General features: G+C 43.2%; 1 protein-coding gene across 4 annotated transcripts in view; it reads right to left on the bottom strand.

Annotated features, from left to right (window-relative positions):
* TRIM55 (tripartite motif containing 55) overlaps window positions 1-13,016 on the bottom strand; it is a 39,724-nt gene that overhangs the window by 10,279 nt on the left and 16,429 nt on the right. Inside the window, exons 8-10 of one of the 4 annotated variants that reach the window (XM_075085140.1) lie at window positions 10,698-10,915; window positions 7,823-8,110; window positions 5,410-5,500 (exon numbers count right to left, since the gene is read on the bottom strand). In XM_075085140.1, the coding sequence (XP_074941241.1) occupies window positions 5,410-5,500; window positions 7,823-8,110; window positions 10,698-10,915 (597 nt within the window). Of the gene's footprint in view, window positions 1-5,319; window positions 5,501-7,822; window positions 8,111-10,697; window positions 10,916-13,016 lie in introns of those variants that run through there. The other 3 variants (XM_075085139.1, XM_075085138.1, XM_075085141.1) reach the window with 3 other exon arrangements.

Here is a 13,016-nt window from a genome sequence, read left to right as displayed (position 1 = left end):
ATACATAATTCAGATAGTATCTATGACTCACCAGACAAATCACAGAGCAGACTATTCGAGGTAAAACTTCAGGTGAAGTATTTGCCACTCATATTAATTATGAGAAACTGTTGTCTGGAAGCTGGTCTTAATACATTGCCCTCACAGCTCATCACTACTGCCTCTGAATCATTCAGATAATTCTCAGACGCAAGGGACAGAGAGGTGTTAAAAGAGGAACAGTCAAGACTTCCCTGATTTTCTTTACACGTTATTTGCTAAACTGAGGGGAAAAAAATCTCACCTGAAGCACAAAATCAAGATGCAAAATGAAAATTTATAGGCAGAATTTGCCAGCAACTAAACATCAGCCTGCCACTATAACTAAGTCCCAATTCATTAAGTCAAATTACAGAGAAGAAAAGACAGAATTTTTGGACCGTTAACTGAGATTTTTGCATCTAGCATTTGCCCTGTATTTCAACTAGAGGCCGAACACTTTTTTTCCCACACCCCCGCCCAGGTGAAATTTAGGAGATGTTTAAGGAAGAAGCTCCAAACAGCATTTAATTTGGGCTTGCATACTAGCTGATTCATGGGTCTCCTACAAAAGGCTCAACTTCATGGAGGCTAGATGACCCATTTTTCATTCAGTCGAAATTTGAGGATTTTTTTTTTGTCTGAACATAAATATACCCCTCCAGTTTTCTACCTAAGGAAAGATACTGTCCAAGTATATCCAGACGTAGACTGTAAATATCAAGTTGACTTTTGCTCTCTCCATTCCCAGATCTTTCATTAGCACTAAGCACAGTTGTTGCAGGGAGCAGAGAGCCTTCAGAGCAGCAGCTGGCTTCCTGGGAGAGAGCTGCCTGGGCTGCGCCTGCTGCTGATGCTAACAAACTTCTTGTCCCACTCTGGGAACAAACTGTGGGAAGGCCATGTCAGGTGGGCCAGACGGAAGGGAAGACCCTCTCTTAGCATCGCTCCCGCAAGATCCAGCCTTGCAAGACTGCCTTGCCTCAAGCAATCCCCTCTCTTGGAGCAGTTGGCTTGAAGAGGGGGACGTAGCTTCCTTACCTGAGCAGATTGGCAAGACTGTTTTCAATTTGGAGAAGAGAAAGGAAATTATTATTTGTGTGCCACTGCCATGCTTGTGCAAGCATTCCAGAGCAGCACTGTGCTAAAATGTGGGACCATACCTTTTATGGATTGATGGAAAAGCAGAGGTACCTGGACAATGAGCACAGCATGATCTCTCTCAGACTTATTTTAGTTTTAAACTATCTTATTTTGTCCGTGTTGTCTGCATATTGACATGACAACCAATCGACTAAAACTTAGCTAAGTACTGACCTCTCTGACATGTGATTTAAAGCTGTCTCATGGAAAAAAAATTGAAGGATCACCAGCTGAAATTGAAGTATTCAGCAGCAGGGTGAAGAGAACTACAGTACATGAATACAGAGAGGACTGTCCCTATGGTAATTCTGGCAGATGGCATAAGGTTGCAAGCAAGTAATAGAAAATTTTAAAACTAATGAAACAAGATTAACATAGGCCACTCCATTAGTATTTCTCCTCCCAAACAGCTCAGTCCTGATTATATTTTATATCCTTATGGAATTAAAGCACTGTACTTACTGGCAGCAAAGGGAAATTAGATCAGAATACTGTTTGTGGATGAATAACTTGCATTTCCTTTCAAACTAAATGTATGTGCTTCAGTCCTTCGGAGCCACAGACAGCTACTTCTCTGATGGGGAATTTGAGGAACAGAATATAAGGTCCAGTACTTCATCTTAGGTGAAATAGGCTGAATAACCAGAGACCCAGGAAAATACAAGACTTCCATAAACTGTCACAAATTTATATAGTGTCACTGCATGAGAGATGTTGCCTACAAAAATCTGATTAGGGGAAAAAAATGACCAAACTTTTCCTTATGCATCCATTGCCCTCTGTATTTTAACCAGACTGAAACAGTTTGAGCAGATGTAAGGTATTTTGTGATCTGCCTTCTTCCAGTGACAACACAAGGAAGTTTTATTATAAAATACTCATCACTGCTGATTTTTGAGATTCCTCTGTTACAAACTGAGGGATAGGGTGGTTCTGAATGTGAAGACATTTTTAAAGTCTACACATTCCTGGAAAGTGGTTTTAATGTTCTTGATGTGCATGGCTTCCTCTAGCTATCAGAGGTCTGCACAAGAGAATTAAAAGGCAGAACTTAGGGCCAGCATTTCACATTTGGTGGCCTAAAGCTGGGCAGCAAGAAGGGCTTACATACCTGGTTGAAAGCTGGGTGTATTGAACATTTGCACCATTAGAAGTGACAGCTAGAGGTTCAGCACTCCTGTAAACTAATCTTACTGCTAAGAATGACTCAATACATAATTAGAAGTCAGATTTCCAAGAGACTGAAGGGCCATGTACCCATTCAGGTGTGCCAGTCCAACAGTTAGATGCCATGAGCATTTACAAACATACACACCGTTCTTCATATGCCTAAAGCTCCACACCTATAAGCCTTGGTAGCATTCTTCAGATACAAAGAGTACAAAACCACATGCCTGAGTCCTGAGGTGACAACCGAGTGAATGAGTTTCTGAAGTGTAATGCACAAAATATGTATTCTTCCTTGCTCACTTAGCCGGTCTTCTGAGACCGAACACAAGAAGACAAGACTTGGTGAAGGCTTGCTTCACCTCCTTCTGTAACTCATCACATAGTCTGTCTCTAAGCTCTCTAAGTTTTTGTTTTGGACTCAAAGATCTGTTTCTCCCCTGCATGGGAAATGGCTGCTTGTTAATATCTATGTCACCCTCCACTAATACATTAATCCCCATGATGGCAAGGCAGCTCATTGATGCTGTTCCTGTGCCCTGTGTTTTAATTGTTCGCTCCTGGTTGTCAACCCCAGAGGCTCAGATTCACTTCAAAAGATCCCCCCAACTTTAGACACTGAGCAGAGGCACCTGGGTTAAGATCGATGTCACCTTACTCACAGCAGCAGATGTGCCAAGTGAGAACCAGCAGCAGCTGGTGAACTGCCTCTCACTGGAGATACCTCTCATCCTCCATCAGACACAGAAGCAGCCTGCGGTGACTCTGCTTCTGACTTAGGCACCCCCTGAAGCAGGATGCTGCTCTCTAGTGCAGAGTTATCTATTTTGTTCATGCTGAATCATCTCCTTCCGTCCCTCCTTAGACCAAGTAATGTGTATGTCTGTGGGCTGTACCTCCTGTTGCCTTATCCCTGCTGATAAACCCTCCTGCACTCTGGAGGAAATTTCTTGATGCATTGATACAATTTCTTAGAGTGCTGCGGCCCTTGAATAGAGTAAATTTTGGGATTTAATAGATGGATCTGACCTCTTTTTTGCTGCTGAAAAGAATGAAATCCCTATCAGTGCATCCTGTTAAAATAGCCTGAAAATAAATTATATGCTTCTTATTATGACAGTCATGCAGATTTATATTATTATTATAAATTATTATGACAGTCATGTCAAGTAATTTTGTATTTGGCTTTCAGGGGCTTCTCACACACAAGAGAAAAAGGGCAGTGACCTGATATCTCACATGAAAGATAAAGACACATAAACTGTCTGAACAGTCACCTTACTACAAATGGAAAAGAAAATAATTTTTATGCAAATAGAGTCTGAGACCAAAATGTCTTTCTCCCTCACCTCATTTCTATTTAATGATTAAATAAATCATAAAGCTGTCACTAGAGACAACATAGAAAGAGGTCTCAAATGGTAGAAATGAGAGCTTTCTGCATTTGTCTATTTTTAATTTCAAAAGGTATTTTGAATTAAAAAAGAAAGAGAGGGAGGGAAAAAAGCATAATGCTATTCACATGCCTGATTTCCCAGGAGTACAAACAAGCCCTATGTCCTTTTGTAATAATATATTGAATTTTCAAAACCAAACACAAATAAATGAAAATTAAACTATGATACATAAATTTAATTGAGATTCACAGTGTCCGATGCTTGTCAAATTCAAATTACCACCAGACCTTGCATCTTCTTGCATAACTTATGCAGCTAAAGCGTAGGTGATAGCTTCTCCCCTCTCCTTTTTATTTTTTTTATAGAGATATATACTTCAGTCATAGTACTGGAATTTGTGTACATAAAAACTGAATAATAATTTATCATTTTTCATAGATGCACTATATCATGTTGTACGGTGCTTAGAGCACAGTACAGAAAGTGAGTAGGGAAAACCAAGCATTTGAATTTGAATTTTTCTGCCATTAGAGCAAACACCCAAAGGTGACTACAGTTACTTTGTGTCAGAGGTCTTTGTCTTCAGAAAATAAGATTAAATGCCCAAGTGGTAACACAGGATTCTCTGCAGATCAGCCATATCACTTTGGAAATTGAATATACGCATACGTCTTACCTAATAGGGATGTGAATTTGGAGCTGGAAGAACTAAATCATGGACAGTGTCTACCAAAAAGGAGCTACTCCAGAAGAGATGTTATGGAATAGTTAAGGTTTAATTGACAGTATTTGCATTCAGGACAACTTCACTGGGTAGTGAAGTTCTTAGTCCTTGATCTTGTAGATATTTCAGCTCTTAACTAGCATGACCAAAGGAAAGAAACCTTTGCCTACAGAAAACCATTTTTTAACCACAGGTATTTAGAAGCACACACAGAGCCTTGGGTGTCTGAAGGGTTTGGGATCCCTCCCCAGCTGCATGGGGATGCATTTCAAGGCCATGTTTGGTACTGCACGCTCACTGGGAATGTGGGAGAGATGGTTTTGGATGCGTTTTGGTGGAAAAAGGACCTGAAGAGGAGTCCCCGATGTGTGGGGCACACTGTGTGGGCTGGAGTGTGAGAGGACCCTTTCCACATTGGTGCTCCCTCAGGGGGATGGCTCGAGATCTTCTCTCTGGAGGTCCCCATGGAGCAGAGCTCGAGCCATCCCGCTGAGAGACCGTTGGTGGTTTGCTTATGGTGGGAATCCCAGCAGCAGGATTATTCAGTGGATTTTTCTTCCTGATGTTCACCCCTCTGATGACAACCATTGCTCTCCAGATCTTCCTCCCCCATTTGTTGGACTGAACAAGCTTGGGGCTCTTCACGTCTCCTGTCAACCCACAGGTTCTCCATCCTGCTGGTTATCTAACAGCAACTGAAATATAAGCCCATGTATCTGAGGGAGTAAACACCTCTTTTCATTTTGAACCAGGGAGATGCAATGTTTAACCATGCAGGAGTAAGCTGAAGGGTGGCGTTTCAAAGGTGCAAGGAAGAAATGTTTTAGGCAGCTTGTATTGTGAACTAGCATGATGTTTTTGGATGGGAAGAAAGGGGAAAAAATCCTTTAAAATCATGTAAGAACATCACCAGAGACACTATTTTAACTGTTAGTTAATGGTAAAAAAAATATTTCCTACCCATGAAAGTACAAATCATGTATTGAATCAGATTCCAAAGATGATGTAGTATGATAAGAAATGCCAAAAGTGATATGCAGAATGCTAACTCCTGTGAGAAAATAAGAAGAGTGCTTCACCAGTGTTGTCATGACACGAAGTAGTCATTATCACTACATTCAGTGAAAAAGCTCTGTTTCCACAGCACTTTTCCATGATATTGTTTAATTGGAGGAAGGGAGTAAAAACAGTTGGGAACATCAGCCAGGGTTTTAAAAAAATAGACAAATACGGCATTTCAGAGGGAGTTGTGTACAAGTCACATGCAGGAAAAAAATAAAGTTGAAGTTCACATACTTAAAAATGATCACTGCCACATGACAGAGGCCATTTTGCTCGTGACATAGACAAATTTCAGCTCAGATCTGCAAACCTTACCACGGCATCATCTCGTGGCAGCGCCCTTCCTAGCTTGGTCTCTCTGCTTTTTCTGTTCTTTAGCACACTCTGCACCTTTCTGCTTCCTGAGCTTTCCTATTCCCTTCCTCTGTCTCCAGCACATGGGCAACCCCATCCTCAGCTGCACGCCCTGCTCCTTCCTCTCCCTGTCCCCAGAATCACGTGCCACCCTTCTCAACATCCTCCTCCTCCCAGAATGTCAGTCACTCATGATCTGGCAAAATATCAAAGCTCAGCACCCCCAGATTCACACGCCAATGGGGATTGACATCTTTCCCACGTGCCTGTTTTTATTGCCAGTACCCGATGATGAAGAGAGCTCGGTACCAGACTGCTGCTTCGGTGTGACTGAACACCACTGCCACTGTTTTTTCAGACAGTTGGCCACATCAAACCTTAATTTTGCTCCTTTACTTGCTACTGGTAAATTAGGACCCAGGAAAGCAGATCACAGTCAAGCAAGCTCCCAGGGAATTTACCCAGGAAGGATTTTACCTGCCTGTGGTGAGGTTTGGCTGCCCAGTTATTAGGTGAACTGGTACAAAGAAACAGCAGCAATTAATTTCACTTTGAATTCACCTGTTTTTGCCAGCTCATTTGGAATATACTTAAGAAGGCAAGGTCATAGCAGATTCGGTAATTTAAAAAAAAACCTATTTTTTTGTATTCCACTCAAATATTCTCAAATCAAGCCCTGACTTGAAAAATAGCTACTGAAATATGGTCAAATGTTGCTTTTCTTAAGACTGAAGTCAGCAAGAATCTTTACACCAAATTCAAATGTCACTGCTAAAGCCTCCAGCTAAAAGGTAAGTGCCCCTTTTATCATGTCTGTATGAACTCCTCCTTATTCTAACTTTTGCTTATGTAGGTAGGTGCTGCTTATGTATGTTGGCTGGTCGACTCCAACTTCAAAGGGAACAGCATGATATACTTACTACCCGCTTGCACTTTTTTTCAGACACACACACAATCTCCTCTTGTCACACACATACAGGTAATTGCTTTGTTAAAACATAGGGCTTAAGCCTGTAAATCAGGATGGTCTAATTTAGAGAGTACTGCTCATGGGCTGGTAGCCAGGCACTAGAGCAGGAGCGGGTGTAGTGTGCAAAACCTTCACAGACAGCTCCCTCAGCTCTGTTCCTTGGATCCTTGACCCATGCGGAGTTTGTACACATGTGCAGAAAAAGAAATATTTGAATTCAGGCTATCCCACCTCTAACATTGTCATTTTAAGGGAAACACCCTCCTGTACCCAACACATCAGTTTCTGTTACCCCATCATGCTGCTGGTAGTCTGACACAGAACTGGAATATATTATCTTCATGCTGTCCTTTAATCAAGTCCCAGTAATCCTTGGAGGAAACCCTTTTCGACAGATCTGAACCCAGGAAATCACACTGCTTACTGAGAGGCAATCAAACACACAAGAAGGCTCTGGGTATTTGCATAGCTTTGTGTTCACATGGGGAAACTGTACGCTCTGGGTGCAGCCACGGAGCTGCAGAAGGCAAAGCCAAGCCATAGCTGCTCTACCAGTGGTGGTAGAATGGCATATGATATACACAGGCTTTCAACAGGTAACGAGAACAATCTCATGCACAGGATTTGTCTACTGCTAAAGCATGCAAATATCTGATTGCGCAGAGGCATCGCCGGCCTCTCTGCCAGATCCTGAGCGTGTGCATGAGCAACTCGGATAACAGCTTGCACAAACGAGGTGCACTGGCAATTAAGCACAAGCAACCATAGGCATGCTATTCTGAAGCTGAAAAGTCAGCCTGTCACATATTGAAACCATCTGTAAATCCAGTGATTTGCTGAAACGACAATTTATGCTGTTTCCATATTTCTGAAATTATTCTTATTCTTTAGCATGCAGAGGAAAATTAAGTCATATTTTCCTTAACAATTGCCGTTCCCGCCTTGCTGCGTGTCACAGCCCTCTGGAGTGACTTCGGTAGCACTGACCTTGGACGTTGCTGCAGTGGCATTACTTTCCTTACCACTCCCTGGTGCGTTCTCCTCGATCGCTGCCGCTGCTAGGGCTTCTGCCTTCTTTGCACTTGTTTCCAGAGAAACTGGAGGCCCTACTTTCCCAAGCCCAGTCACTGGGTTTGAGCTTGGACTGCTTGATTGCCGCGACTGAGCCTTATACCAGCTAGGGTAAAACAAGGGATCGACGGTTTCTGCTGTGGCCGGCACTTGAGTGTCAGACTCTGGGCTCTGTTGAGAACCACTTGGTGTCACAATCTCATCCTTAATCAGGACAGATAAAGAGAAGAACAAGCAGAGTGCACCACATTACCTTCCTGCCATAGCCACATTGCTCTGCATGCCTTGTTTGTTATATGTCACTGCAAGAAATAGATTTGTCCTAATATATGGTCCAAAAGAATTACAATCAAAATGCGAAGCAAAAGCAACTATCATTTGAATAACACAGATATGGGAAAGAAAATAAATTACCAATAAAATAGAATAAGAGGGTAGAATTAGCTGGGAAGGGGATGCCGACCAAGAAAGGAGTGAGCAAGTGCTTCATTAATTCAGCTAAACACCCAATTCAATCTTAAAAATATAAGAAATTCTGTATGAGAGCCTCATTTTATTTAAGAACCGGTACCAGCCATGAGTGACAGATACAGGTACCTTCGAATAGCTTGTTGGGTTTTGGGTTAAGAACAACACATTTGCCAATGAGTCTGTGATGAGCAGCCAGAATAAGAGGAATACAAAGACACTGAAGCGACACGTTAGCCCACCAGCCTTGCTATCATTGCTATAAGCTGAACACAGTTGCTCTGCCAGGAAGAGGAGCAGCCGGCTGAACTGCAACTGTCTACCTGCATCAAGCTGTCAGGGCTCACCCACACAGTACCTGTTATCACCACAGCATTTCCGTTTGCCTTTCTTACACCAGAAAGCAAAAGCTGAAATACGGGTACCCCACACACTGCAACACCCACATGCCACGTCTGACTCCACGTACGACCATCTCATGGCATTTTACAATTGCTACAGCATCATGCCGTACCTTTCCCACTTTAGCCTTAGAAGTAAGGGACTTCACGTTAGTGGGCAGAATTGCTTATGTCTAGTTCTTGTTTGCATAAAACCCTGCGTCAGTTAGGCAACACAAGTTTAGTTAAGTCAGTGCAAATCCTCAAAAGGCAAACTTTGGTTAAATCAATAAAACCTGATTTAAGAGCATCTTCACACAACTGGTGCAAATGCATGTATGTTTTAAAATCAAAGCAAGAATGAGTCTATAGTATTTATTTTCCCTTGTTTTATGTCAGGAGCTTGCTACCATCAAAGATTCTTTATGTGCTTTCTTGTTTTCACACTGGCCTCCTCAAATATCTTCACAGCAGCATTTACCCACTCAGCAACTTCACTGGGTAAATTGTATAAGAGGAGGAGAATTTGGTATGTTAATTGTTTGCAAGGCCAGCTAAAGTAGCACATGAAGTATATTTTTCTATGTAGGTCTTTTATAATAATCGGTGATTACGGTCTCATTCTAATTGCATTCCTTACGAAAAAGTGCTGGCCTAAATCATTCACACCCTGGATCTGTTTGCTGCTAGGTTGTGAGAGGCAGTTTCCTCTCTTGTTTGGTGGAGGAGTGGCTGGAAAGCTGCCTGGAGGAAAAGGACCTGGGAGTGCTGGCTGACAGCCGGCTGAACATAAGCCAGCAGTGTGCTCAGGCAGCCAAGAAGGCCAATGGCACCCTGGCTTGTATCAGGAATAGTGTGGCCAGCAGGAGCAGGGAGGTGATCTTGCCCCTGTACTCGGCACTGGTGAGGCCGCACCTCGAGTACTGTGTGCAGTTTTGGGCCCCTCACTACAAGAAGGACATCAAGGTGCTGAAGGGTGTCCAAAGGAGGGCAACGAAGTTGGTGAAGGGTCGAGAGAACAAGTCTTATGAGGAGCAGCTGAGGGAGCTGGGGTTGTTTAGTCTGGAGAAGAGGAGGCCGAGGGGAGACCTTATTGCTCTCTACAACTACCTGAAAGGAGGTTGTAGCGAGGTGGGGGTTGGTCTCTTCTCCCTAGTAACAAGCAATAGGACGAGAGGAAACGGCCTCAAGCTGCGCCAGGGGAAGTTTAGATTGGACATTAGAAAAAACTTCTTCACCAAAAGGGTTGTCAGGCATTGGAACAGGCTGCCCAGGGAAGTAGTTGAGTCTCCATCCCTGGAGGTATTTAAAAGAAGGGTAGATGTGGTGCTTGAGGATATGGTTTAGTGGTGGACTTGGCAGTGATAGGTTAGTGGTTGGACTCAATGATCTTAAGGGTCTTTTCCAACCTTAATGATTCTATGATTCTATGTCCCTGCATCCATCCAGACAATATCCCTAGGATGATGAATAGAAGTCGGCAAACTCCATTCACAGAAAACAGATTAGAAGTATGATCTAAAAATTAGTGCTGGAAAGCTCACTAAATTCAGAGGGAATGCCAAATTCTTTTAGTATAAAAATTTTAACAACATTTGTAAAAGTTAGTGTGAGTTAAATCACAGCAAGCTGAACATCCCTTGTAATGCGCTTAATTCCCAAACCAAATCTCTTCTATTTATAGCTTATGTATCCCATATGTTTCGCAGTTTACCTAGCAGCATAATTTTTTGCTTATCAAGTGATATATATGCAGGTCAGTAGGACAGGGTACAGTTGTGTATATGTGTATAAGGGCAATAAACAATTTTGCTCTCCAGTGCATCAACTCCCTTATCTGTGCTCCTGATGTATGGTGCCTTCAGGCCGGGGGGAGCATTTCTTGCTCTGCCGGGATGCACTCAGCATAGCTGGCAGGGCAGCTGGGCGCCAGGGGCACTTACCTGACCAGCCGGGGTGGCGGGCGGTGGCACCAGAGCGGGTTCAGATGGAGGCTTTCCTGCTGCGCTCTGCGGTTCAGGGTCCTGCTGAGGTGGCTGTGGTGCTCTTTCAGCCCCTTCCTCCACCTCTTCCTCCTCCTCCTCTCCTGATGACTCTGTGTGGACTTCATCCAAATCTTCACCATCCACTGTCTCCTCCTCCTCCTCCTCTCCCTCCTCCTCTGACAGGACACATGTAAAAGGACTGGGCTGATCACCACATGAAGATGACTACAGTCTTTATGTAATTAAAAATCCATTTACAATTGCACGGTAAAGCTACTGATAAATCTGCTGCCTGGCAGAGGATGCAGGCTGGGGAGAGGGCATTGGTGAGGAGCCTGCTCCCACCAGCCTGGACTGGGCATTGCCATGGAGCTGCCAACAGGTACTTTGCAGCAGGGAGGGCACGAAACACACACGTGTTAAAATCTTAAGCTGGCCCTTTCCATGGGAAGGAGGACAGAAGGTCGTGCCAATGCACTTATCCTCACGAAGGATGTGCATCATGGCCCTGCACTTTTTGCGGGGAGGATACCTGGTCTGGCACAATCTGCCAGGATAAAAGTCCCTCTTGCAATTCTAGGTGTATGTTTGTTTTAAACACCACTGAAGCCACCATAACAAATCTTTATCAGGTCAGTGCTTTGCAATACATGACTGGAGGTTTGGGATACCAGCCTCCCTAAAACCAGACTGTCAAACTTGGTCAAACCGTCACTTTTGCGTCATCTGGCACATCCTGTTGTCAGCATTCATGGCTCAGCTAGTTCCAGAGGGAGCCCTCTAACAATACATTTTCTTTTGCATAATCACACTATTCAACCTCACAAACATCGGATGCTGTTCAGAGTCACCCTACCACTTCAGAGAAATAAACTTAGACAGATGCATTAGCTCAAGCTCCAGATTGGCTACGCATTTTGCATAGGTTATGGTTCTGCCTGAATATGTAGAAGGAATATGGATCTGCAAATTAAGTAACACCCTCATAACGGAGAAATGTTTCTGCAGACAAATACACTCCTGTAAGCAGAATGCCGAATCTCTGCTTCCCCTGGCTACAGAGGACCTCATTGACTGTAGCAAGAGTATCAAATGTAGGACTGAACTCCCGATTGCCAAAGCCCTTGCTAATGCCTTGTCCCCAGGAGGTGGGTGTCACATTCCCCATCACATGGTGGGGGTGTATGCCTGGAGCACAAGGTCACAATCTTGGCAGATGCATGTGTGCAGCAGGCATAAGGCAGCTCTGGCTGGCCACGGGGAAGAACTGGGCACAAGGCTGTGACTAGGGATTATCCCTCCCAGGACAAATCTCTGGAGATTCATGGCCCTGTGAGATGGCACCTGCTCCTCTGCTGCTGACTGGTGCACAGGTGCTGCCCCACTACATGGACCTCTGTGCCAAGTACAGCTAGTCCATGGTTCCCAACCTATGGAGTGCACAGAGGGCATGCAAGGTCCCTCGCAGGGAGAAGCCACACACTCTGAAGTTAGTGTAAATTGTGGCAGGGGAGTAAGCAATGGGTGGCATCTGCATGAGACTTAACTGAGCTGATAAAGGTAAATATACTAGATGTACTAGAGAATCCAGTGCTAGCAAGAAAATTAGAGATATCCAGATGACAATTACTGCTGCCTTTTAATAGGAGAGATCCACTTATTTGAAGCATTTATCTCCATTAACCTCTTGTGGCTTATTCTTTAAGGTAAAGCATAGATGAGCCTAGACTCCAGGCTACTTTGATAAATGTAGAATTACAACTTTGCGTTATTATATAGATATATTAAGCATGTTTAATCATGATGTCATGACTAAATGTCATGACAAATAACATGACAAAAGATGTTAAATGCATGAAAGATGATGACAATTTTTGCTTCCCTCTATAACTCTGTGATCTTGAATTTTGATTGTTTCTGCTAAATTTCTCAACTATATGTAAAAAAGTATCTTTCATAAGTACTTCTTTTAGTAGTAAACATTCTGTTTCTTTAATGACTTTCTAGAGCAGACAGGCCATACAATAACGGCATCTTTTAGGTAAGAAAGGACTGTACAGACTGAAAGAAAAGCTCAATTTTGTGGTTCCTTCACATGAGCAGTAAATAGAGATCATGGGCTTAGGAAAGTGTCAAGGCCACATAAAAGGTAAGATTAATGGTGTCGATGGGTTATGTGATTTTTTTGACTGTGATGGATTTTGCTTTTCATTATAATTGATCCAAAATGGTCTAGTTACACTTTGGGATGGAGAGAAATATCTGATTCCAGTTTTC

Source organism: Phalacrocorax aristotelis, chromosome 2, assembly GCF_949628215.1.
Source record: "Phalacrocorax aristotelis chromosome 2, bGulAri2.1, whole genome shotgun sequence".
Classification (NCBI taxonomy): Eukaryota; Metazoa; Chordata; class Aves; order Suliformes; family Phalacrocoracidae; genus Phalacrocorax; species Phalacrocorax aristotelis.
The sequence above is the reverse complement of the archived record's forward strand: the minus strand, read 5'-3'. Positions and strand labels throughout refer to the sequence as shown.